The sequence below is a fragment of the Anser anser genome (assembly GCF_964211835.1).
Source record: "Anser anser genome assembly, chromosome: Z".
In the NCBI taxonomy this organism is placed as follows: domain Eukaryota; kingdom Metazoa; phylum Chordata; class Aves; order Anseriformes; family Anatidae; genus Anser; species Anser anser.
The window spans coordinates 16953943-16980152 of record NC_139723.1 but is presented as its reverse complement, the minus strand read 5'-3'; the positions used below and the strand labels follow the sequence as shown (position 1 = coordinate 16980152).

Below are 26210 nucleotides of genomic sequence, written 5' to 3'. Positions count from 1 at the left end.
GACCTCTCCCTCCCCAGCTGAGGACTGGAAGGGGCAAATGTGCTTCCAGCTGTTAGGAGAGTCCCAGGGGGGACAAAGGAGCGAGTGGTGCAGTGACAGCAATACACACAGACAACCTGTGTGCAGCTCTGGTCCCCACACCCGCAGAAGTGGGAAGCACCTAGACAAGGGCAAGAGGGATGTTCAAAGTTCTGGACAGCTATCAGCACCTAGCCAGGCTAGGGGCAGCGTCTGTGAAGAGGCAGTCTTTGAGTCATGGGGGACAACAGCAAGCCGCCTCTCCCCAAACCCGCACCCAGAGCGCTGAAGGCAGGTGGGAGGAGACACTTCAGTGCAGGGAGAGCTGCTGTTCCAAGCGTGCAGATATCAGCAGACCTCTGTGCTGACCTTGTGATAGTCGCCGATAGCTGATAGGGCTTCAGACAGCAACAAGACCAGGGCAGAGAAGAACTTCTAGTGATAGCAGCTGCCTCCGGAACAGAAAACAGTTGAAATCCCAGGGCTCTCTCCATAACTAATTACCCCTCTAACACATCTTCCTTCAGGTATTTGCTCTTGCTCTCTGCTCATGGTCCCAGTGCTGGGGACAACAGGTCAGAAGGATCTCCAGTCTGACCACGTACGGCTGCTTCATGTGAAATCTGTCACCACCGGCTTTGTCTTGCATTGCAGAGCTGCAGTGTCCCATATGGAGGTTACAGGAAACAGCAGAACAAGAAGTGTGTCTGGATGTGGGGATGGACATGACCGGCTGGCCAAGCACAGTGGCCGTGACAGTGGCACAGGTTCCAGACTCACAGGGTGGTCACTGAGTTTAGGGAGCTCACTTGACACTTAGGGAGCTCACTTTCCTTAAACCCCTAGGGGTTGGTGCGCATCAGCACACCTTAAAAACCTAGGGGTGTTTAAGGAAAGGCTGGATGTGGTGCTTAGGGACATGGTTTAGTGGGTGACATTGGTGGTAGGGGGATGGTTGGTCCAGATGATCTTGGAGGTCTTTTCCAACCTTAATGATTCAATGATTATGGTGTACCCTGGACCCTTCCCCAGATGCCTACAAAAGAGCCACATGAGTACAGCAGCAAGTCAGAGCAGCCTGATCCCTTGTGGGTGAGTACAGACCTGGCACTGGAAGGTTTCAGTTCACAGTGAAGCACTTTTCAAAATGACCCAATGCTTTGTGAAGTTAGGTTAAAAATCTCACTAAGTCATTCTCCAGGGACACAACACCTGGAGCAGAACTGAACTGAATTCAGGAGGAAAGCCTTGGATTAGCCAGCGTCCTCTGACCTCTGCCACCATGAGCCAAGGGAATCCCTTGCATAATCAAGCTGTACAACCCGGTGACAGGTATTTATTGAAAGGTGAATCATGTCATAGCTAGTAAAAGCTGGAGATGAAAGAGCAGAGTAAGCCCCTTGGATGGCTCATAACAACAACTATTACCTGCATTGGATTATACTGCACCGCAGTGCCAAAAATGGCCCTGACATGAGGAGCAACCTAGAGCCAAAACTTGGCAGCTGGTTGGGATGTGCCATTCCCCAAAAGCAGGCTGGGGGATCAGTTCAGTTTGGAGGCGACCCCTCGGAGATCCAGGGTCCCTGGAATTCAGGGTCCCCACTCAGCTCATTCAGTGCTCCTGTGGGTTATCTGGGCTGACTCCTGTTGTGGAGCAGTCTCAGGTGAAAAGCTAAATAACATCTAATATGACAAGTGCAAATGTTGCTGTTTTCAGTTCGCATCAGCTCTGGAAGTGAAGGTGTTTATTAGGGAGCTGGAGAGAAGGCTGTCAGCTCCCACACTGGAGAAACTTTAACTTCCCTTTGATAAATTGCCTCCTACAGAAAAACTATTTTTTCAGCAGCGCCTTCACCAGGATCTCAAAGCTATGTGTGCTTCTCGCTACTCCCACATGTCTTTTCTCACAGCAACGTGGGGGAAATAATACACACAGTGCAGAGCCCTGTATGCAATGCAGATTTGAAATGAATGTTTTGACTATACGCTTTTAGTAGCCCTTTGTGGGAACTGGCTTGTGTTGTTTTCCCTCAGCATAAAATAATGCTATTGAAATAAGATTATGCATGTAATTTTATTATTCGCCATCACTGACTGAAATGTTCAATCTGCACAGAGCACACAGGATCAATTAATCACCTGTTTCCAGGCTCAGGAAAGCCACCAGAAAGCTCAGACATCTCTGCACTCCCCATCATTCATAATCCGGATGTCTTGCCTGGTTTTCCTAGAATAATGTAGGAAAAGAGAGTAAAGAGCTTGAAAAAATACTCCCTTGAGTCACACTTGGTCTCCCACCTAGCCTGTCTAGATCTGACCATTTACTCTGAAATTGGTTTGCTCATTTTCATGTCTTAAAAAAAGGTGAGATGTCTGCAAGCCATCCTGGCCAGTAGATGTCCCCTCCCTGTCTGTGTCTGTGGAGGTCCCACTGTCGATGACCCTGCACCTCTCTGGTGCACCACCCTCCTGGGGCAGGGCTTTCCCCCGTCTCCCACTTGACGTCTCCCACTCTCCCCGTTTCCAACGTCTCTCCCTGGTTGCCCCTCTCCTCTGGCAAGCCACCACACAGCTCGTGTTAATTGCAGGACAAGCACACTGCTGGCCTGCATCACACCTGATCTTCACCCCTGCTCCTTCCGGCAGGATCCCCCTGTTCAGCCTGTCACTTTCCAACGTGGGTGATCTTGCCTCAAAGCAACCCTTCTGCTTCTCCTTACTGAACCTGAAGAGGTCCCTGTTGCCCACATTTGTGGTGGTCCCTTTGGCTTGAAACTGCCAAAAGCCATGAGGCACATAGCTGGCTGTCTGCACTCAGAGGTGCCCTTGGAGCACGCAGTGGTGCTGTCTGCCTGTACAGACCAGCTGCCTGGTCTACCTGTGTGCACAGCTGGGTCCAAATCTCCCTTCTCCAGCACAAGAAAGCCCTGGGCCTTTTCAGGAGGGTCCAGAGGAGGCCTGGAGCACCTTTCCTGTGAAGACAGGCTGAGGGAGCTGGGGTTGTGCAGCCTGAAGGCTCCAGGGAAACCTCACAGCGGCCTTCCAGTACCTAAAGGGGGCCTACAGCAAAGCAGGGGAGGGACTCCGTGTCAGAGGGTGTGGTGATAGGACAAAGGGTAACAGTTTTAAACTAAAAGAGGGGAGATTTTGATTAGGCATTAGGAAGAAATTCTAATTCTTCACACAGAGGGCGGTGAGGCACTGGCACAGGCTGCCCAGAGGAGCTGTGGATGCCCCATCCCTGGAGGTGTCCAAGGCCAGGCTGGATGGGGCCTTGAGCAACCTGGTCTGGTGGGAGGTGTCCCTGCCCAGGGCAGGGGGCTGGAACTGGATGGTCCTTAAGGTCCCTTTCAACCCAAACCACTCTGTGATTCTGTGATTCTCCAGCCACAGACAGCACAGTAAGGGGACCTTGTCTCATCCTCTATGAGGCACCTAATTTGCTGTCAGCTTGCAGACACCCATGTTGGAGTGTCTCTTGGCTGTAGATCCTGACCCCACCTTTTGGACCTGCTGACCACGCAGCTGCTGGCTAATCTGATTTAGCAAGCTGATCCAGTGCATAAATATTGAGCTCTTTTGTGGGATCAGTCCATTGCCACTGTAATGTGTAAAATCACTCAGTCTGCAGCTGTGTGGTCCCTAAATGTGGTGCCAAGGAAGGGGCCAGCACCTGCAAGGGCTAGGGGCATTCCTGCGCCTGTCCTCGGGCACTGCCAGCATGGAGAGGTGAAGCTCAAGGCTGCAAAGCCAGGCTCAGCTGATGCAAAAAAAAAAAAAAAAAAAAATCCACTTTGCTGGCAGGACTTTGCATGCTTCCCATGTGCTGTGGTTTTCCCACGGTGTTTGACAAGTGCCCGCTTTCAGACAGCTAAAATTAGACCCCTGGAGGCCTCTGCCCAGGGCATGAGCTTACATTTTCTGCACACAGAGCAAGCACTCATTGGCGTAGGTGTTCCCATCGGTCCCACAGACAGGCAAGTTCACCAGGGGGCAGGCCTGCAGCTCAACCATCTCTCCACACACCGGCTGGAAGGGAGAAACCACAGCAAACATTTCAGAACCAACAGCTCCCACCTCTTCCTCCCACAGCATCTGGGCAGCAGCAAGTGTGGCTGGAGCTGGTGGCACAGAGGCTCGGAGGATCCCTCTGCCCCGCACAGGGCAGGGCCTGCACACAGAGGCTGGGTGCAGTTTCAGGGAACAGCCTTTCTCCCAGGCATGCCAGGCACGGAGGCAGCCAGATCTGATCTGAAGCCATGAACCAGAGCATATGGAAATCTCTTACCCTTCTCAGGTCATTCCTTTCATCCAGCTCTGCCCCTGAAACAGAGCAGAGAAGTGAGAGGTTGGCACAGGGGCAATTAAGCAACACTTTTGACCAGCCTTTCCAGCGAGAACCGGTGGCAGGAGCACGAAGCATTGACAGAAGTACAAAGAAGGGAATGCCTGTTCCCATCACCGAGCCCCTCTCCCATAGCTCTCCCTCCCAGACTCTGGACCAGGAGCTCCACCAAGCACCGAACACATTGCAGGAGCACCCTGCACCAGGTGCAAAGCATTTGCTCCGGTCCTTCTTCTCCCACCCCACCATGCTGCCTTGTGTTGCCTTGTCCCCTCACCTCCTCTCCAAAACAGAGTTTCTGTTTGTTTGCATTTTTTTCTGCCCTCCCTTCCCATTTTTGGTCTCTCCATGGGTCCCAACCTGCCATTGAGGATCTGTCCACCGGCAGCAGAGAGGACTTACCACCGGTGGTGATGAGAGCCACCAGCACCACCGCCAGCACCAGCAGCTCCCTGGCGGGCATGGCCGGATCAGATGCACGCGCTTGTGCACCTCGCTGCGCTCGTAGTGGCATTTATAGGGGAGGGTGCTAGCTTATCTCGGCAGCACTGGGAAAAGCAGCATTTTGAGCAGCACTTGATCTGCGCTGGGAACGGGCCAACTGTGCAGTCAGGGAGACCTGGGTGCTCTCACACAGCTGATAAACTGCAGCGTGCCAGCTCCAGGTGCTGGCACTGGTGGAGGCTGTTATTAAATCCCGTTGCACTGTAGTCTGGGCTGGGCGATGCTGCTCTTCTCTCCCACCCAGCCAGCCTTCCTCTGGGCATGTTTCCCCCAGATCAGCCCTCTGGCTTTGCAGCTGCCATTCTTCATTCTCTGATGAACAGCAACAAGACCTGAGGGATCGGCATGGAGCTGGGACAGGGGAGGGTCAGGCTGGGGGTTAGGGAAAGGTTCTGCACCCAGAGGGTGGTCGGGCACTGGGACAGGCTCCCCAGGGATGTGGTCACGGCACTGAGCCTGCCGGATTTCAAGAGGCATTTGGACAATGCCTTCAGACACATGGTTTGATTTTTGGGTGGTCCTGTGTGCAGCCAGGAGCTGGACTCAATGATCTTTGTGGGTCCCTTCCAACTCAAGATATTCTACGATTCTGTGATTCATACACAACAGGGAGCTCCATTTAGCTTAGGAGACTTCATGTACAAAAAGCTGGAAAATTCGTGCCAATTTGGTTGGCTGTGCCATGGCCTGAACAAAGACTTTTCAGGACTTTCCACTGAGGGACATTTCAGCAAGGACCAGCACTCCAGAAGACCCGTGCTGCTTCACCTATGTGAATGCATGCCTGACATCGGTCTTTTCATGTGAGCATCCTCACTGCCTCTTTCTAAGAAGATTTTTCCACATCCATCATCACCTTCCTCAGGTGAATGGAGGTCAACTGATAACGGGAGAAGGATGGAAAAGAGTACCACTGGGCAGAAAGGCCATAGCTGAAGACTACTGTTGACTAGAACTCCTCCAGGACAGACATGCCCAGATTAAATCCGGGCCAGAAGTGGCAGAGGGTCTCTCACCCTGGCTGTGGGTAGGAAGTGCTGCGTGTGCAGGGCAGGTGTCCGACAGAAGCCACCAGCAGGCTGGCAGAGCTCCAGTCAGGCACAGCACCACGTGCACTTGCTGAGGAGCCAACCGTGACCATTTTCAGGACGTTTCTCCCCCATGGTCTCACCTGAGGCTTTTCACAGTACTTGCTGGCCCTGGCCGGCTGAGACGAGCAGGAATGTCGTGGTGAGCATCCCCTGTGACCAGAAGGGCACAGCCCAGCACAGACCTGCAGGTCGTGGGCTCTCTCCAGCAGTTCTCCTGCCTTTCTGCAGTACCTGCCTCAGCACGACTGTGACTGGGTTTTGGAAAAGAGCAAGGTTGTTTCTGAGGACAAATGCTTTAGGATTCGCCTTGCAGAAACATGTCTCTGCACCACTTAGATGGCTGTGCATGTTTTATATTCTCTCCTCAAGGAGTTTATACAGTTCAATAACCTTTGGTTTTTATTATTATTCCACTTTGGAAATCCCTCAACTAAATTAAATATTTAAATGCATTAGCAGTTGCTCCTGAGGCACAGGGGAGGCCTGTTGTGGTTGTTTAGTCTAGTAAAGGGGAGATCCGGTAGCAGCCTACCACCAGAAGAAGGGCACTTATGAAGCTGGAGGAGCCAATCTCTTCTTGGTCACCCCAGGTGACGCAACGAAAACAGCAGGCACGAGCTGCGGCCCGGAGAGGCTCAGGCTGAGTGTTGGAAACCCAGAAGGGTGAGCAACCAGACCAGCAGGGAGGCGGGGATCTCCGTCCTCAGTGAGCCGCCTACAACGCCATGGCCACCCTAACCAAGCGGTGGGGACAGTGTGCAAGGCTCGATGGCAAGGCCCCAGAGGTCCCCAGCCAACACTCGGCTAGGGGGACAACTCATTGCTGCGTCCTGCAAGCTGCTCCCACTCAGCACGGCTCAGCGCAAGGGCTGTTGTGGGCCTTCACAGCCTTTACCACCTAAAAAAGCCCCAGACTTTGATCATAATGCTTCTGGCAGCCTCCCTAGTGTCGCAGAAATGCGTGGCCTGGCTATTGGGGTTGTGCCATGAGCAGCAATGGGCTGGGGCTGTGCAGCTTGTGTGTGCTGCCTTCTCCACTTCAGTCCCCTCGCGGAAAGGTGACAGGAGGCGTTCACATCGCTCCTGTGCTGGTGCCAGCAGGTCCTGTGGTGCTGGAGGCCGGTATGAGGCCTGATCTTCCTCCACCTGTTCCTCAGTGGTATTCAAATGCTGCTGTCTTCACAGAGCAAGTTAAGATGACACATGGAGGCATGACGAAGGGGAAACCACCGCTTGCGGGCTGGCTTTGCCTCTTCCCACTTTGTTTTAAAGCACAGCCTTGGAGCCCCTGACGAGAGTCCTGCACCCTCAGAGCAAAGAGGGAGAAGTCCTTCCTTGGGACTGACGGGAGGCTTCCTGCTGGCCATGTGCCGCAGCGTCGGCCATAGTGATCCAGCTACACACGGGAGAGTCACGCCTTTAGGCCTGGCCCTTCCTCCCCTCTGCCACGGGTGTTCTGGCAGGGAAACCCTTCTGCTGTGCCCGGCTCTGACGCAGCACATCGCCTCCCACAGGACCGCGGTGCGGTTTGCAGACCTGCAGCCTCGGGTTGCGTCACATCACTCTTGCTCCAGATCTGCCTGGCAGCCTTATCAGCAGTGTGGCCTTGATGTCATCACTGCTTTGCCCAGCACCCGATACTTCCTCTCTGTTGTCTGTCACCTTCGCGCCTGCTTGCAGACCCCCGCTCACACCGGTGCTTTAACTCCTGCGCTGCTGCTCCCCCTCCAGTGCTTTTTCGTGCTTACCCCCAGCGAGCATCAGTGACCACCAGCAGCGAAGCAGCCAAGGGATAGAGGGCTGCCCTGCTCGTGTGACCCAAACCAGAGCACACAGCACATCCTGACGTCATGCCAGGAGGGAAATTAGAAAGAAGACAGAGTAGCACAGTCACATCCACCCTTAGCTCCCTCCCTGCCTCCAGGTGGCTCTCACAGCAACGATGGTCATCTCTGCTCTGCCTCTCCTTCGTGAGCAGGAGGAAGAAGGATTCGCTGTGTCACACAAAAAAAGCAGGCTTGCAGGTGCCCAGATCTTTTCCTTGGGACATACCGGGAAGCCAAAACCCCACCTGCCCTGCAGAGGTCACCCTGTGGCACCCAGAGGGGAGCCACCGCTCGCCACCGGCCGGGAAATGGGACCCGCTGGATCCAGCCCACAGCCTCAGCCGCCTCCCTGCTGCCTGGCTGCTGTGGGTAAATACGCCCACGCGGCAGGCAGCGAGCTACGCTCACAATTTCTCCGGTGATTCAGAAATTCCCCGTGACACCACGGGCTGCGAGCACAAGACCAGATGAATACAGAGACAACCGCTCCCAGCCGCTCCCATTCCCACCATCTGAGGGCCAAGGGCCAAGGAAACTCGGAGCAGGAGAAAGGCAGAACTTCCCACCAAGCCCCGGCCACAGAGGCACAGGAGCTGGGGAAGCAGCAGGCTCGGGGAGCATCCATCACACAACCTTTTCCCCTGTCTTCGCTGCCCACCAGTCACCACGGCTGGTCACAAGTCCCCGTGGCTCACACCTGAGCCGAGGACATCCGAGGACATCCATCCCTCCCAGGTCCCCTGGGAGATCCTTGTGACAAGGAACGGCTGGCCAAGGAGGCTAGATTTGCTCAGGGGATTTGCAACTGCCCTGCAGCTCCTTGGCAGCTTAAAGGTGGTGTTGACTTTCCCATTTCCCTGTGCTCCTACATCAGGGATGGGTGTCCAAATCCTCAGGGTATGTACCCAGGAACACCTAGAGGGAGCCACCTCATGCGTCATCAGACAAAAGGGCATTGTCACAAACGGTGAAACCCATTCTCTTTCTTCCTGCACATTCCTGTGGCTTTTGGTTTCTATTCCTCTCAAAATTCGCAGTGAACTTCGCTGTTTGCACAGCACATTATTTAAGCTGAGACAGCAACATCTTCCATTGACTTTTGACTCCCACTTGTTTTTTTGTTTCTTTCTACCCTCACATTACATCCATCTACATCTATACTGATGGATCAGAGCAGCACTAGACGCATTGCAAACAGCTTGATATTGAGTAGCCAGGTGCTAAGGTAAAGTTTCTCCTTTGTGAAACTGCCTGGCAAAATGATGCCAGCCACTGGCACCAAACCACACCTTTCTGTACAACCCGCATCCCATATTCTGTGCTCTGGAAAATATGCTGTTCAACAGCAGAGCCAGGTCCTGGCACCTCTGGACAGCTGCTACGCCTGTTGCTCTCTGTCACAGGAGGCAACACAGTGCATAACCAAGAAATGCACTGCTGATAATGACAAGCACCCTTGTAATGGATTTACGTTTACACTGCCGTAACACACAATTTGATTTGTATGCTATAGGAGTATTACAGCAGCTAGCCAGAAGATAAGCCTCATGAGGAACTGACCAAGTGCAGCAGTGACCCAACCTGAGCTGGCTTTGCAGCCAGGCTTTCGCAAGCTCCGTTTAACTTCTTTTGGTTGCTAGACAGGGAAGTGTATGGCACCAGACCTCGGGCTGAGCCACACTGCTGTGCGCAATGCTACAAATAACCCAGACAAAGGAACCATTCAGGTTAAAAATGCCAGAGATTAATGACTGATGGATACTCTTCACTTCAACTTTAGGTAGACTATGGCTGATAACGAGTTTCTCTATAGGTGAAGTGAGTTCTTTCTCTGTTACCCCTCAACGACCAAAGCTTTGCAGGCACCTGCTCATTCTCCAAAAGGCCTCCGTGCACCTCTTGAAGAGGATTATCCTCACTTCTCCCCCAAGGCAAGCACACAAAATAGTACCTCAGACATGGCTCAACACTACCCAGTTGAAAAGATGCACAAGTGCATTTGCCATAGGACTGGCTACAAGTGAAAGAAAAGGGGGGAATCTGCCCTGTAAGGGCAGAATCTGTAAAGGGGGGAATCTGTACTGGTAAGTACATACAGGCCCACATGCCTTACTTGTCACAAGTGCAGCATGCCCTCGGTGTCCAGCAGAGCCCACAGGAGGCAAAGCGGGTGGCAGGAGCTGGTCCACCTTGTCACCCACTCTTTCAGTACTAGAAATTAGGGAGGACACATGCAAAAAGACTTATAGGTTTGCAAGATGCCATCAGACGTGGGTCTTGCACTCTGCAAAGCTGGACCAGTTTCAAGCCTTTATTTTGAGTAGTAACCATTGCAAACTGTAGACAAAACCCGTTGTCTAGCCTCCCGTGGGACTTCTTTCTGCAGAGCCAGTACTGATTTGACATCCCTGGCATCTCGCACACCTTGGAGGCCGCAGTGACCCACGGCTGCGGAGGGGCCGAGGAGTTGCCCCCTGGTCCCATACTGCCAGAGCGGGTGCACGGGCCTGTCCATGTGGGCACTGTGTGGTACCCCCATGGGCAGCACACAGACACTGGCAGGGCACGGGGTGACAGACCAGACTTCTATGGATCCTCGTGCTGGCTGTGCCACGCACAAACCCCTCTTTGGCACATATTCATGTCCTGTCCTGGATCCTGCTGAGCCCCTCAAGGACTTTGCTGCTCTTTTGGGGTGATGGGGCTTATAATCTCCCTCTTGCTCCTCGTACTTTAATGCCTAACCACGAATGTCTCGCCACATATCAGCGAACCTTCACGCTGTTGCACCCCAATGGCTTGTTTCAGCATGCATGTTGGATGTTTATGATCTCTTCCAACTGCCAAGTTTGATTAAAATCAGAGTTACAAGTCGTCAGGCATGGTGGACTGGCAGACATGCTTGTGTGCAGCGCAGCAGCGTAGTTACATACCGGTTATCTGCAAGGACAAAAAAAGGTTAAAAATTACCTTCACCAGAAAAGAACATCAGTACTACAGCGAAGCCAGGGAGCTAGAAGCTGATTTGGTAATGTAGCAAAGTCAGATCTCTGCGAACAAGAATTAAGGTTGGGCCAGGGTGGAGACTGCTGCGGTGACTTGGTGGAGGGGGACAACATGCAGCGTGTATGAGAGCCTAACGGCAGGCACGAAAGCATTTGTCCTTTAAGACATGCATTTCTATTTCCTTGTTCTCTAGTTCAGTAGAACATCTTACCTCTGTGCCATAATAAAAAAATAAAAAAGTGTGTCATTATGTACTTTACTGTGTATACTTACATTTACCTATTCACACATGACTGCACACCTGCATCTATGCAGAATGTAAATGATCTCTGACAGCAGCAGAGTCTGCTTTCATCTGTAAGCTTTGCTCTGCTTCCAAAGCCATTCTGCAAAAAGCACTGGTTTCATGGCAAAAACATTAAGGTTGTTATACCACTCACACAAAACATAGCTGCTTTCTGTGGTAGGATGCTACAACAGAACTATGTGGAAATGTATGTTGGAAACTTCCTAACTTTATGATGTTTGTATCAGACACTGCACAATCTTCTTTTACAATCACTTGCTAAATTTAAGGCATGACATATTTAGTAACTTGAAAGGAAATCAAATTGACTCTACCTTGAGTCGCAGTTGAGGCCTCACTCTCTCTGCATCACGGAAACTTTCCCAACAAGTACCCAGCTCAAAGCTGAAAAAAAGTAAAAGACAAAATTTACATGCATTATTTTCTGACAGCAGGGAAACATGGAAACTTTGGACTGACCTGTAAGTCTTGATGAATGGTTTCTCTGCTCAGAGTCATGTTCCTGGGGTTGTCTTTTGCTAACTGATCCATAACAGATATTTGGAGGTCTTGAGGGTTTGAAAGATGGGTTTGCTCATTCAAGGAGGCAACTTATGAGCTCGTGGTTACTTGAATGCTGACCGAGAACATCAGTAGCAATAGCATTAGTGTCATAGATGGCTGCATTGTCATCCCGATGCTCACAAAATCAGGTTAATGCAAAGCAGTAAGTACTGGACTGACTCACAGAAGGTATCAGAAAGAACCGAGAAATGTGTAAGTAAAGAGAAAACAGGAGGCACAAGTATTTGGTCGTATACCTTGACTGTAGGACAACTCTTTCTCTTTGAGCTTTCCTGTGGCAAAGGTCTAAAGGCACTTCCAGATAGTCAACGGAAGCCACCTGGGAAGGACAAAGAGGCACTGAGATCCAAACTCCTTGTCCTGCCAGATGAACAAAGCTCTTTTGTCCCATGACAAGGTGGATTTTTACAGATCCAAGGTTGCTCTAGGAGATCACTAACCATTGCAGGTCTTAAAAATGAGCACAGACTCCACAATAATTCACCTCCAGAGGTCCCTTCCAACCTCAACCGTTCTGTGATTCTATGAATCAGATGAAAAAACATTGACCTTGTGAGGTCCAGCTGGTCCAAACCTCCACAAAAACCAACAGAAACAGCAACATGCGGGAACCGACCTCACAAAAGCGTGCCTGTCTTGGCAGGACAAAGAAAGAGCAGCATCGACAAGACAAGGAGGCAGCAGCGTTGCTGGAGGTCAAAAGGCAGGACGCGATACGCTTCTTCAAAGCCCGCAGACCGCGCGTTAATCTGAATGAGAGTACCTGTGAGCAGCCTCGGAGTGCGCGTCAGAGGAGATTCCGCACGCGCTGGACAGGAGCCCGGCTCCACAGACCAGCGCCTTGGCGGCCCACCAAGCAGCACTGGAGGCAGCCGAAGTCAGCAGACCACAAGGGCCGGGGGGAAGTGGCAGTGGTGCCTGTGCGCGCTGGGAAGTCGCGTTCACCTGGGGAGGAACGTGGGTGCACTTCTCCTCGCAGCGCCTTCGCCTTCCCGAGACAAAATAAAGAGCAGCGCGGGGAGGACTGCCGGCGAGGATTATTTGTTACACTTGCAAACCACTTGGGTGTCACCCGCTGTCCCAGGAGCGCTCCCCGAGGCCCAGACACGTGTGTATCAGCAGGGCCGTGTGTGCTCAGCCCCCATCCTCAGCTCCAGGGAGCCGTGGTCCCGCAGCGAGCAGGGCCACAGGCGGCTTCCAGACCACCACGGCTCCCACCTGAGGGCATCAATGAGCCGGGCAGGATTAGAGGGACATCGCGGGGATCCTCCCCCGGGCAGGGGGACACCTCCGAGGGGACACCCCGGGGGGACACCCCGGGGGGACACCCAAGAGGGGACACCCAAGAGGGGGATACCCCGGGGGGCCCGGGGGTGTCCCGTCAGCCCCCCACCCCCCTCCGCTTTCCACCCCCTTGCCGCCAACCCCTGTCCCCCGCTTCGGGCGGAGGCTGCGGGCGGGGCTCGGTGCTCGGGGGCCGCCCCCGTCCGGGCGGAGCCGCCGGCGCCCCCGCCCCGTCCCCGGTGCCCGTCGTCGGCGCGGTGCGGCGCGGGGCGGGCGGCACAGCGCCTCGGCATGAGGGAGCCGTCGCTGCCCGGCACCTCGCTGCAGCGGGCCTGCCGCCTCCTCGTCGCCTTCTGCGCCCTGCACCTCTCGGCCACGCTGCTCTACTACCTGGCGGGCAGCGCCCTGGGGCCGCCGCGCAGCCCCGAGCCGCCGCCGCGCCGCCCGCCGCCCGCCAACGCCTCGCAGCCGCTGTCGGGACAGACGCCGCCGACAGACGCCCGGCCGCGACCCCGACCCCAACCCGCGTCGCCGTCGCCGCCGCTTCCTCTGCCGCCGGGGCCGTGCCCCGAGCCCTCCCCGCTGCTCGGTGAGTGCCCCCCGACAGCGACACCCGCAGCCCCGCCGTGTCCCCGCCCCGACGGCGGCCGGGGGAGCCCCGGGCTCGCTGCCCGCGGGCTGTGACAGCCCCCCCGGGGGGCACCGGGGACGCCCCCGCGGTGGCGGAGGCGAGGAGGGGACGGGGCAAGCAGGGGAGCGGGTGCGCGGCCACCAGCGGAGCCCCCCCCTGACCGCTGTGCGCGCCCCCGCTGTGCGCGCCCCCCGGGTCGGCGAGCCCCCGTCTCCCCCGGTGCTTTCCCCGGGTCTCCTCGGCGAGAGGTTTCCCTTCTGGTGTCTTGGAGAGAGGTTGGGTAATTTCCTCTGGGAACTCTACCCAAAAATACCTCCCCTTGCGCAATCCCTCGCAGGAAGGAGCGGGCGGGCTGCGCGGAGCTCTGCTGCCTTTGTGTGCGCCCGGGGGGGAGCCGTGCCGGGTGGGAAGGGGCCGCGGGGCAGAGCCTGGGGCGCGCGGGTTTACGCATCCGAGCGGCGCTTCCCGCATTTGTGGACCTGTGATGCAGGATCCTGATACGTGGCAGCCTGGCTTGGGTTTTGTGCGGGCTGGAGCCGTGCTCCCACAGGCCTTTCCCCAGGGCTGCCCGGGTGCTCACAGCCCGGCGGCGGGCGCTCTGCGGGGCTGCATCCCCTGGTGCCCTGGTTTGTGCGTCAGTCTCCCATAGCTGCTCGGACCCACTGGCTTTGTCGTGAGACAGAGAGAGAAAAAGAAAAAAGAAGAAAAAAATAAAAGGAGCAGACTTTCAGCTCTTTTCCACCTCGTACAAGGCGCTCGTGCAACTTGCTGGTGCTGGGCACATCGCAGGTAGGGGAGCTCATCCTGCTGGCATCCCAGCGCATCCTGACCTGGCCCTGGAGTCTGGGCATCACCTGCCTCATTGCTGATGTGCCACGTTTCCAAGGGCGCTTTTTATTTGCTGGAGATCGTAAAGGGAGAAGAGGCTTTCAAGCAGCTACCTGTGGTTTTCAGTTAATGAAAGCAACACAGAAATTCATAGTTTCTCTCGGTACCCGCTGGTCAACTGTTTATGGATTGATGCATCTGAATAACAAATGACTGGTTTCTTATTTTAGGAAGGCGGTTTTGAGGTCACCAAAAGGAACTGTGTTGTGTTTTTTTGTTGTTGTTTTTGATTCGTGTCTTTCACTTTTTCCCCATGCATCAATTTAAGCTGAAAGCAGCTCTGCAAGCCCGTCGTCACCAAGTGGATGTGGGAGCCCTTTATGAGCATGGCTTTGCTTTAAGCCATCTCTGTGCACCCTGATCCTCTCAGGAGCGAGTCATGTGCTTCGAAATGCCTGGAGTTCAGAGAAATGCTGCTCTGTGTCCCCAGGACTCGAGGCATTTTCAGGCTTGGTGGCTGGAGGATCAATTCAAATACACTTTGTCTTCGGTGCAATTTGTGCCCAGTGCAGAGAGGCCGGAGGAGGCAATTGGAATTGGCTGCAGATGTTCAGAGGGTTGCAGGGCCGAGCAGAAAGTAGCTCTAAGCAGCACAATAAATAAGCAAATAGTTTCCAGCTTTGCTGCATGCAGTACTCGGGGGGGTTGCGCTCAGGTGCAGGTTGGCACGGCACCCGCACGGCTGTGAAACATGTAGCCAGCATGTCAGTAAGAAACCCAACTGGCCTGGGGTAAAAATTTAATTTTTTACCACTTTTTTTTTCATGTTTTGATGGCAGGCAACATTTGTAAAACAATCCTGTCGTACCTCGGATGTTGGTCAGAGCTGAGTCTGCTCTGATAATCTTCTCATGTATCTCTGTGATCAGCGTGGGGGATGGAGAGGTATACTGTCTGCAGGCATTTCTGAGGCTTAATTCACCCACTCAGAATTCAGAAAAATCTTCTTTCTCTGTACAAAGCTGCTTATCAGTGTAGGTGTAATGAGCAGGAACCAGCACGGACCTTCCTGGGATGCCCTCCTTCCCAAAGGCACAAGGAAGTGCTCCGGTGTGAGCAGGTGGCTCCATTCCCCCCCTCCCCCCCAACACAAACCTCGGTTCATGGACACACACCTCATTTTCTCTTTCTTTTCTTTTCTTCCCCACCCCGCCTCACTGGGAAGCATTTGATGAATCATGCAGGATATGTGTGACTGAGCTGGTTTGGCGTTTTGAACAGTCAGATAGCCAGATACTGCTTTCAGAGCCCCAGAGGTTCCCTTCTAGTGATGTTCAGAGAGAGAAGCTGACAATCCCTGCTGTCTGGCTCCTGGACAAACACATTAGCTGAATGTGAGGTTTAATCTCTACATGAAGCTGCTGAATTTAACCTGCTTTTATGGTTCGTTTGCCTTTATTTATCATTTGAAAGCAGGAATTAGGGCTGGTGAGATAACACTGCAAGTAAAACTTGAACTAAAAATCCTTAACAGCTCTGAAGTTCTTTAATATAAGGTAATAAAAGCATTTTGGATTTATGCTCCAGCTGAGAGCTGCATGCCAATAAGTGTCTTAAATGGGATACCTGGAAGCAGAGCCCACTTACTGAAATTTCAGCCTCTTAGAAGCCCGAAAGGCAAATGCAAGCTAAAATCCAGCTCTGTGCTGCCAGTGACCATCCCCTAAACTGTTACAATTTTTATCAGGTGTAGAACAGCATCGTTTTAAAAATAATAATTAAAATAAAAAAATTAAAGAGTTGCTTTACGGAACTAGCGTATGTGTCGGCCTGCATGCTTTCAAAAAAGTCAAATTATTTTCTTCTCCTGTTTCCATGAGGTCCGTGTCTTTTGGTGATGGTGCTGTTTTCTGCCTCCGATTTCAGTGAGGGGTGAGGAAGGAGGCGGCTTCTTTGGTGGCAATATCCCCATGTAAAGGAGCTCATCTACACGCAGCGCTTGTCTTTTGGTGACAGAAGTCTGCAAGGCAGAATCTCATGGACAGGCTTATCTATATTTCAGAGATGTCATTTTCGAGTCCTGGCTGGTCGAGAGCACGTGTTGTTTATGGAAGTTAATTTAGAATACAGCTGTCTCTTTTTGCAATTTTTGACCCACATTTAGATACCAGGTGCAGCTGGCAGAGGGATGGCAGACCGAAGAGACGTGTCATCACTCTCAGCCCCATGAGCGTCGCATGGCAAAGACAACCCAAGTGCCCTAGACACGCTGCAGGGAGGTGTCCAGCTCTGTAGCTTTTTGCCCCCAGAGTTAGGTTTAGAGAACATAACAACACCAAACCCTAATAATTTAGGGAAATCGTCAAAACAAAAATAAAAGCTCCATGGTAATGTAAGAACCAGTGAACTGTCCAAAGCACCAAACACTGGAAATGCACTCATTTTCTGTAATGCCTAAATATGAAAGCACTTTCTAACTGTTTATTCGGTGGGAGATTTTGGGCATGGAAGAAAAACAGCTGTTTCTTCCACACATCACAGTCCTACATGGAGACATTGATGTTTTCCACCGACATGGAAGGCTGACGTGGGAGCAGACGTGCTCTGTAAAATTGGTGGTGATGCTTCGTGTCTGCGTTGCAGAAGGTTTTATAGGTTACATGCTGCCTAAAAAGTCAGAGATCTTACAGACAATCTAGTGCGAGGGCCTGCTATCTGTGGACATATCAGGAGCGGGGGCAGAGGACGCCTTAGCATCAGCACAACCCTGGTGGGGCGTAATTTGGGGTGAGGGAGTGGAAATCTTGAGGTGTCCAGCATCCCAGGGTGCTGGAAACACCAGTTCCTAAGAAAAACGGCAGTGCTGGTGCCGCTGGGGTTTGGCAGGTCCTTGCCCTCCAGCCCCACGGGAGGCACAGTTCAGAGGGGATGCCCTGTCGTGTCATTCTGTAAAAGTAAAACAGAAACTTGAAGAGAAGGGCATGGAGAGGACCTGGGGAGGGGGAGCTAACACACGTACTGGTTTGCACAAGGTTAGGGCTTTTTTGGCCTCGAAAGAGTTTGTGCTGAGCTTCTGCAGAGAATATGCCTGAGGTGTTTGGCCAGGAGTGGTTGTGTGTTCCTGGCAGCTCAGCTGGCAGCACCGCAGCCATCCCCGCGGTCTGGAGCACATCTCCCTTGGGAAGCGCAGGCTTTCTCAGCAGGCAGGGAGCAGTGAGCATCCCTGCCCCAGCACAACCCCTCTCATCCCCGTGTCTCCTCAAAGGAAGGAACGGTCTTGGATTATTGTTAATTAGGCTTGCAAACTATCTCGGAAAGGCACTGTGCCTTCGTGGAGAGCAGTCGTTTTGGGGACGCGGCACCAGCAGATGGGGTGCGCCGGAGAGAAAAGGAAAGTTTTCCATCTCATGCGTCTAGTGTTTTATAACGTGCTTGTTTCCCTGCCAGCGCTGATCTGAGGCAATAGCTAGGGTTGTTTTTTTTTTGGAAATTGGGCCAAGTTATGCTTGGAAAGAGGCAGACGCTTGCAGCTTCCCGAGCTGCACTTGGATGCAAACATCGGCTGAGCCCTCGGCCTCCCTGTCCCGGTGTGGAGCTCCTCGGACACCAGCGGGCAAGGCAGCGGCTGTGCCCACACCTGCCAGAGAGGCTTCGGGGTGAAGCGGTGGGGATGAAGGCCAGGCTCTTGGGGGATGTGGAGGGAGCAGTGCCACCATCCCGTTGGGCTAGGGGAGGTCTTGCTGCCCTGCAGGGATGCCACCTTTCCCTCAGCGTCAGTCAGCATGCGGCAAGGCGTGCACCAGCACCTCCGTAGCTCTGCAGATAGCCTTGTTCCCAGCTGCCTCCCAGAGATTTTCGCTCTCGCTGCAGCAGAGCAGTCCTGGGGCAGTCCCCAAGCAGTCCCCAGGCAGCTGTCTGCCTGAAAGAGGGCTGCTTCTCTTGCCTCGCTCCCTCCACGGGGCTCCAGGTGCGGCCCCGCGGCTGGGACCAGGGGGCACAGGACTGGACCAGGAGGTCTCCTGTCTGCCTGTCCATCCGTCCGCACGTCCTGTGGCAGGGTGGGGTTTTCCTGGCGGAGAGGCGGCTCAGCCTTTTTCTGGTCCAAGCAGCCGGGGAGTCTCTTTGTTTGTTTGTTTTAAGTTTGCCGTTCGAGGGCCTGGAATTTAATTTCACGGCGGCAGCCTGCAGCGAGCGCCAGCGTGAGCGGGGCTAATCGCATGCAGATCGTCCCGCTCGGAGGGAGAGGGCTCAGAGCTGCTTCACCGAGTGCGTGCTGGATTGCAGCCACCGGGGAGGACTTTGCTTCTCTCCCCAAAGTACTTTCTCGTGGAAAGCACAAATTTAAAAAAGAAATTTAAGACACCATGCGCTAGCGTGAGGCCTTGTGTTGGAGTAGGTGTCGTATGGGGCTGGATTCAGAACTTGTGCCCGGGCTACCTTTTGCAGTCAGTCTGCATCCAAAGAGCGCAGACTGGTGTGAATTTTGTAATTTTCAGCCCCTTTCCTTCTGGGGTCCGTGGTGGTGGACAAGCAAGGGCACGTGCTGGGCTCCAGGACTGCAGCCTCACGCCAGCAGAGCTGATGCCTGCACGGAGACACAGCTTCATGAGCGTAGGCCGGCCGAAGGAAACGTATCCCGGTGCTCAGGAAGGATTATTTTCCCCCACCAGGACGTTTACAGCCAGACTGGAGGCTGCCCTTGGCAGAAAGAACAGGCTTGCCCCGTCCCACAGCTTGCTCCCTGGGGCTGCCACGTGGGTCTGGGGGCTGGAGCAACCCCTGCTCCCCAGCCAGGGGCTGAGGCTTTCCGGGGTGGAGCTGGTTTTGTTTTTCCCGGCGAGGCCTGTGTCGGTGCGGTCGGCGGGCCCTTCCCTTTTCTGCTCGGGCCCTGCAGAGAGCCTTTTTTGTTTCTCTCTGCGAGTTCTGCTTCTCTTTTCCAGTTTTCCTTCTGCACGGGCTTGCCTGCCTGTGGCAGCACAGGCGCATGCGGGGCTCAGCGGCAGGGCAATGGAAACCTCCTCGCCCGCCTGCTACAGGCAAGCATCTTTCAAGCCTCCCTGCTGCCTGCTTTTGCTTTCATTCTCACCAAATTAAACAACGGAGATCTGTGCCCACCCTAAGCCCGGCTGGGGCAGCTGTTAGATAGACGCAGCATCAGGCTGGGCAGATGCTGGGCTCTTTGTGCGGGGATCCTCCGGCACTTGTTGGGGCAAGCAGGGCGAGGGGCCAGGAGGTGTGCTGGCAGGTTGTACGGCTTGAGTTTTAACCTTTGTGGCAGACGTGGCCACCTGGAAGCGGGGAACAAGATCACCCAGGCTTTGGATCAGGTCGTTGAGGTGCTGCTGCGCCTGGGCACTTTGCTCCCTGTAGGTTTTTGTGAGCCTCACCTTTTGCTTCGTTTGAAATACTGTTTCCTGTTTGTGTGAACCACACCGGCTCCTCTGGCGCCTGTGCCTGTGCAGAGCTTTTCCTGTGCACCTTTTGTTTGAAGCTGAGCAGAAATGTTTCTGAGTGGGAGAGATGGGGGGTGGGAGACAGCTGGCTTCTTCTTGTTTTTTTGGTCCCTTCCACTGCCACCTGAAACTCCCTTTTGCAGACTCCGAGTTGTTCGGATGTGAGGCAGCGCTTTTGCATTTTTTTGCAAACTTCTGGCAGTCCCTTGACCGTATTTTCAAGGCTTTCTTTTGCTAAAAGCATACAGCGAGGCTCATGAAGATGCTGTGTGGGAGCTCTGTAAATGCGAACCCAGGAGATGTCTGCCTACAAACCCCGTGCTGCGCGCGTTACCGGCGCTGCATGTCCTCATAGCTCTGTCACACGGGTGTGTGTTTGGCAAAGGCCCAGTGTAGAGTAGCAGCTCCTGTGTCAAGCAGTCACTTTGAGCGGAAGCAGAAGAGGTTGAGATGAAGTGAATTGGGCTGGAAAGTTTACATAGCAAACACGGAGCAGTATACGGTTTTAGCCAGTGTGACTGCACCCATGGCAAACTTCACACCTTTTCTTGGCATCCGCAGTTCTTGTCCTGGGTCAGCATCCTTGGGGCTGCTCACTATCCAGGTAGTCAAACTGCAGTCAAAATGATCTAAAATGTGCAGCTGGAGCTGTGGCCCCCGTCTCTGCTTGGGAAGCCTGTGTTTGCAGCTCTCATTCTGCGCTTGTCCTGCTTGAGAAGCGAACTGAAAGCATCGATTTGTGCCAGGTGGCATTTTGCTGCTGCCTACTGTCAGCTGTGTGGCCCTGTGAGGTCTGATTTGTTTTCAGACGTTCTGTGTTTGAAAGCAGCTTATCCAGATTTTTACATTTTCCTATTCTTACTGATGGCAGTGAATTTCCTAGCTGGGTGACTTGCGTCCAGCTGATCTTAGAAGCGGTACTGCTGTGAGAACTACAGAAGCAGTACTCGAGGAGTGCTCGTGGACTTGGATGTCGAGGCAGTGTTTGTGAGAGTGCGTGCTACACTTAAAACTGACTTTATTAACAGTGGGAGGGGAATACTGCAGATAGTTCCTCATCAGTCTCCCTTCCAGCCTCCAAAACTGTTGGATCTGCCTTCTGCAGCTAGCTTTTATCATGGCTGCTTTCCTCTCCTGTCTTTTCCTGCCTGACCTCCCAGCCTCTGAGAGGCAGGCAGGAACAGGGCTCGGCAGGATGCGCGGTGACCTAGGAGGACCGCAGCTGCCAGCCTGCACAAACACCCTGCCTGTGGCTCCCAGAGCTCGCACGCTGCCGAAGAGAGATTCCGTGCAAATTGGGCTCAGCGGCCAACCTTCACTCCCTGCTGCTCTGCCAGCTGCTGGCAGGGCTGCCGAGCTGTCGGGGTGCCACTGTGGGGAGAGATGCTGCGCAGTGTGTGTCCCTTCCTGCCCCAATTCCTCCCCTTCCTGCGCCTTCCCCCTGCTGCAATGCGCCCTGCAGGTGCCAGTGGGCTGAAGGGGACCGGGGAGACCTTTGGGAAACACAGTGGTAATGGGACCTTAACACCTTGGTCTGAGAAATTGCTTCCTTCTCGTCCGAGAGGGAAACACAGAAGCAACCGTTTAACATGGGAACTGGGAAGCATAAAAACTTTCCCACTTAGCCTGTGCAAAATGCATCATCTCTGGGCAGATCATCATTATTCTCATCATTATTGTCATCACTGATAATTTTTCCCCGGAGAGCAGTGCGTTGGGATCCTGCCCGGTGCTGCAGAAGGCTGATCACAGTCAGCCCCGCTCCCTGCTGAGCAGCCCAAGGAGCAGTGAGGCGGGTGGGATGCTCTGGAGGAGACCTGCCCTCCCGAAGGACCAGCAGTCCGGCCACCTCCGCATGCGGGCAGCGTTCGTGTCCGTCATTCCCCGGTGCTACTGATCCCGCAGTGGGTGACCTGCGAGTACACACATGTGGAAGTAGTGGCTGGAGGCGGCCGCTGTGCCGCTGAAACACGCGGAGTGGTGGTATTGATGCTCGAGGCTTGTGCTGCCAAAGTGTCGGCACGTTCTGTGGCACGCTTCCAGGTGCAGTCCGGGAGCTGGCATCGGGCAGGCACCATTCCCAGTAAATTGCTTGCATTCAGTCACCTCTTCTTGCGGGCTGAACCTGCCCTCCTGCGCTTGAGCAGCTCCATCAATGGGTGTAAGAGCAGTCGGGAGATGCCTTCGCATCCCAGACGTGACACCTGCGCCTGCAAGGTCTTGCTTCCGCTGTGCCGGCAGCAAGTCAGGTGGCAGAGCTGCCCTGGGGGTGTGCTGAGCACGCCTGCATCCTTGGCAGGTCATCTCTAGCCAGAGTGAGCACAGGGCTGTGAAGCATGCCCCACCTAAAATGACTGCTAGAAAAATAACCTGGGAATGAGCCAGACCTGAAGTTTCACTTCCACCTCTCTAGCTGTGTATGAAGGCACAGATTTGGGTATGTACAAGGTTGGTTGTATTGGTCACAGTCTTACATAGCTCCCAAAAGGCCTGGTGTGCCCCTCCTCTGGGGGCTCACCACCCAGTGCCTGTGGTGGGGCTCCACAGGGCAGTCCATTCTGCAAAGTTCAGCCTGACCGTGGAGCCCCGGTCCTGCCAGGGGGTCGCAGCAGCAGTCGCAACCAGAGGTTTGTGCGCTGCACGCTGTGAGCCTGCACACGCTGTGGCTGCGTCTTCAGCAAATGTAGAGAGGAGCCGGTGGCCCTAAGGTGAAACCCGTGTGCGAGTGCACACGCACCCAGGTGGAGGAGAGGGAGAAGAAGCAGCAGCCAAACCTTTCAGGAGTGATGCCCAGCCTAGCGTTTATGGTGAAAACCTTCGGCTTTGTGCATGGGGGTTGCTGGTACAGAGACTGTGGCGTTCCTACTGGAGCCATTTTGTGCTGGTAGCTGGGCATGCAGGCAGAGGGTGGCTTTATGGGCACCTCAGGCTGATTTATTAGCTCGCTGTCACTGAGCACGGGATGTGGCAGAGGGAGTGGTGCTTCCCTGGGGAGCTGCGCCTCTCATCAGGCTTCTGCCACAGGTCGGTTCGTCAGGGCTGGGGCTGCCTGTGCCAGCAGGGCATCCAGAAAGTGCTCCAGGATGCCACGCTGTCCCTGTGATACTCATCCGCTCTCCCCATGTGTTGCATTGCCTTTGTCTGGCTCCTAAAATTGAAGGCAGCCTGGTGCAGCAGCTCCCGAGCGGCGCCCATTTCGGCAGTCCCTCCCTGAGCTCGGCACAGGAGTGCTCAAGCGGCTCTGAGCCGGTCTTCTCTGGGAGCTCAAGTGGCTCAGAAGCTGTCGTCTTCTCTGTGCTGCCAGGGGGCTTCTCAGTTTTACTCGCCAGCATTGGCACAGATCAATCTGGCAGTTTCAAAACCTGCCACTGTTGAAACCACGTGCAGGAATTGCCAACTGCATGCAAATCCGGACATACTTTTGATTTTATTTTTAGTAGCTCTAGCACAGGACTTTTGATAAATAATGGGCACGCTGTCAGAACACTGGAAGTATCTGTAAGAAAAAAAGAAAGAAAGGGGGTTTTGTTCGCTTTGCATGTGGGTAGCCTTGGCGTAAGTAATTACGTCGGCAGGAGAGCGGGACTATTTTTGAAGCGCTCGACTCTCACGCTGCGCAAGGTGGGTGGGAGCGCAGGGGGCAGCGCTCTGCTCTGGTCAGGTTCCTCGATGTGTGTGCCAGTGGGAGCACAGCCGTGCGATCTTCAAGAATTGTTAAGCACCAGCAGCTTCGTTGGGATCTGAGAGCATGGGACCAGAGCGTTTGCAGGCTTGCCCTGGGTGGTGGTGTGTGGTTACATCAGGTACAGCTGACCCCAGCTTCACACCTCCGTGCACCGCTGGGATTTCGTTTAGATCCAAGCCTGTGTTTAAAAAAAGAAAATGACAGCAGTGAATATCTGTGCATGAAGGATGTGTGCCCGTAGGAATAAACAGTGCGTGGCCATCGGGACGTGCTAACTGGCTTTGTGCTGTGCCTTTCTTCCAGTCGGGGCACTACGCGTGGAGTTCTCCCAGCCTGTGAACTTGGAAGAGGTGGCGAGAATAAACCCAGAGGTCAAAGATGGAGGTCGTTTCGCTCCAAAGGACTGTAAAGCACTTCAGAAAGTAGCAATAATCATCCCGTTCAGAAACCGAGAGGAGCACCTGAAGTACTGGCTCTATTACCTGCACCCAATTCTTCAAAGGCAGCAGTTAGATTATGGAGTATATGTTATCAACCAGGTAAGATGCTGGAGACACGGGGCTTTTGACACTCTTGCAGCGGTGTCCGTGCACCCTGAAATGGGGGAGTGGTTACTTTATCCTGAATGGTATGGTAGTGGGTCGGCAGGCAGGTGTAAGGTTGCTTTGAAAGGCAAGAAAAAAAAAAGAAAAAAAACACGAGGTGAAGCACAAAAAAAATGAATATGAGCAATTTTACTTTGATGATTTTGATGGAAAACCTGGAGTCTGCTCCTCCAGTCAGGCATGGCTAACTCTAAAGAGATTCTGGTTGAAGAAGTTTGTTGGTCAGGAGGAAAAAAATCCCTAATAGCCCAACCCAATCTAATTTCTCTTTTGAAAAGTTCCTTTTCACAGGAACTGCTGCAGGAGTTGCACACAGATCTGTAAGCTGACCAGGTAGCCTTAATACCTGATCTGGCATTAGGCGTGACATAAAGCCGTAGGATTTCACTCACTTCCTTCAGAAGCTTTTGTTCGTGGTTAGTAATAAAGCATAAAGTGTCAGGATGGACAAAAGAAAGGTGCCACAGTGCAGCAGGTAAGTGGCTGTCTGCAGGCAAACTGAACAGAGCAGGAACAGGCAGCAACAGGGTGTGGGGTGTGTGTGTCACTTTTTTCCTTGATATCTGGAGGACGTAGTCTTGTCTTAAAAATTAAAAAAAGGTACATTTCACTTCAGGCAATATCAATCTTAATTTATCCCACAATGGTGCTTAAGTGATTGGGTGTTGGAGGAGCTTACGGTGTGCGGGCAGTCGTGCGGGCAGCAGCGTGTCAGGGCAGGAGCAGCCCTGTCGGTCCTGGCAGGCCTCTGGAAGGACAGCCCCGCAGCGCAATATCGCTCTTTGTCCCGTTTTGGTCTCAGTTTCCACAGAACTGAGAAGTAGTGTGCTTCCTTAAATGCAACTCTGGCCCACACGGGTGCTGGCCTCGTGGTGCAGCCTGAGGGGAGGGCGCCGCGGCCCTCACGGCGATCCGGAGCCCACGGGCTGCCTCCCCGGAGGAGCTGCTGGTGGTCTGGAGCCAGCAGCACTGCTGGGGCTGGTGTTTCCCCATCGGTAGTGCCATGGGATGAGGGAAGCAAGGGGCTGGATCGCACAGAGCCGTGCCGGTGCCCCATGGGCTGGCAGGGCCCCGGCTTGGCCTCAGCTCCCACTGCCGCCCCTGTGAGGCTTTGTGCAGCCTGCGTTGCCCTGCCTTTGCAGCTCCTCCTCTTCTCCTCTGGTGCTCTGTCCTCTGGTGCTACGCCTGCGTGCTCTGAAGTGATTGAACCCTCAGAGAAGTCGTTTAAGGAAATGTGTTTTTTTGTTTGTTTGTTTGTTTTTTTTTTTGTTTGTTTGTTTTTTTAACTCACCCCTTTTGGGCAAAGCTGGAGTGGGAGTGACGTCCAGCATGCTGGGTGTATGTGTGTGTCCTGGACACGTCCTATGGTCAGATATAATAGGTTAGTAAGTAAGGCTGCTTGATTTGCAAAATCCTTCCTCATGCCTCTTGAGAACTCGTGTCTGGAAGAGGCAGCATGGTCAGTGGTGGTAAACCCATGGGATGCGTCTCTCCAGGGTGAGTGGGAATACTGAATCGAGAGATTCAGAGAAAATGTATTAATTCTGCCGGAAGTACAGTGGGATAATGGTCTTATTTCTCTGCTGTCTTGACAATTGCTTTTCTCTTTTTCTTGTCTGTCCTTCCCTTTGCATCTGCCCTCCTTTGTTTTTTGTTTTTTTTTTATTTTTCCTTCTAGTGGGGAAATGTTACCTTTACTTGTTAATCCTGTCTATAGCAAAGCAATCACTGAAGCAAGGAGAATTACTGTGTGATCTGATTCTTACACGCTGCCTACGTGCTCTTCTGTCCTCTGCATCTCATAGAAAGAAAGAGGAGCGCTGAGCCCTGCTACTGCTGCACTGGTAATGTCAAACTTCTTCCTTTCTGCACAATGCGTTTCCCTCTCGAGCCCGTTGTGTCTCCACCATGCTGTTCTTGAGTGCCTGAATGCCTCAGAGTAGGGCTTGGCTGGAGTCAGGAGAATGATGTTCGTAAGATGTCCAGCATGTAACAGGAGCCAGTGGAAAATGTGTGTTACGTCTGCCCCTCCCCAGCCCAGCAAAACCCAAACCTGACAC

At 53.6% G+C, this 26210-nt stretch overlaps 2 protein-coding genes and 2 long non-coding RNA genes across 7 annotated transcripts in view; 2 read left to right on the top strand and 2 right to left on the bottom strand.

Moving 5' to 3' along the window:
• Positions 1 to 1408: 1408 nt before the first annotated feature.
• SPINK4 (serine peptidase inhibitor Kazal type 4) lies at positions 1409 to 5206 on the bottom strand. Its single transcript, XM_083816506.1, has 4 exons — positions 4769 to 5206; positions 4310 to 4344; positions 3938 to 4050; positions 1409 to 2248 (listed from the first exon to the last, which is right to left on the bottom strand). Exons 1-4 carry the CDS (start codon positions 4878 to 4880, stop codon positions 2194 to 2196), a joined length of 315 nt encoding a protein of 104 aa, XP_083672632.1. The 5' UTR covers positions 4881 to 5206; the 3' UTR covers positions 1409 to 2193.
• Positions 5196 to 26210, top strand: part of LOC310889273 — a 70795-nt gene continuing 49780 nt past the window's right edge. Inside the window, exon 1 of the long non-coding RNA XR_014576491.1 lies at positions 5196 to 5275. This is a non-coding gene — a long non-coding RNA (uncharacterized lncRNA). The remainder of the gene's footprint in view (positions 5276 to 26210) is intronic.
• LOC310889272 lies at positions 10031 to 12951 on the bottom strand. 3 transcript variants are annotated; one of them, XR_014576488.1, is made up of 5 exons: positions 12281 to 12951; positions 12105 to 12186; positions 11901 to 11983; positions 11415 to 11484; positions 10031 to 10727 (listed from the first exon to the last, which is right to left on the bottom strand). It is a non-coding gene; the product is annotated as an uncharacterized lncRNA (long non-coding RNA). The 3 variants fall into 3 exon arrangements; XR_014576489.1 differs by having other exon boundaries at positions 12428 to 12951; XR_014576490.1 differs by lacking the exon at positions 12105 to 12186 and having other exon boundaries at positions 12428 to 12951.
• Positions 13167 to 26210, top strand: part of B4GALT1 (beta-1,4-galactosyltransferase 1) — a 22565-nt gene continuing 9521 nt past the window's right edge. The window contains exons 1-2 of one of the 2 annotated variants that reach the window (XM_083816500.1): positions 13167 to 13537; positions 23849 to 24084. In XM_083816500.1, coding sequence (XP_083672626.1) covers positions 13240 to 13537; positions 23849 to 24084 — 534 coding nt within the window. In that variant the 5' untranslated portion in view covers positions 13167 to 13239. The remainder of the gene's footprint in view (positions 13538 to 23848; positions 24085 to 26210) is intronic. The other variant, XM_083816499.1, reaches the window with a different exon arrangement.

What these genes read in the sequence shown, in the direction of transcription:
- SPINK4 (XM_083816506.1), bottom strand. Translation starts at nt 4,880, where the DNA reads ATGCCACTACGAGCGCAGCGAGGTGCACAAGCGCGTGCATCTGATCCG. An exon ending in AAAGGAATGACCTGAGAAGG is followed by an intron (nt 4,051 to 4,309) that starts GTAAGAGATTTC and finishes TCTCCCTTCCAG; the next exon opens with CCGGTGTGTGGAGAGATGGT. An exon ending in TTGCTCTGTGTGCAGAAAAT is followed by an intron (nt 2,249 to 3,937) that starts GTAAGCTCATGC and finishes ACATTATTCTAG; the next exon opens with GAAAACCAGGCAAGACATCC.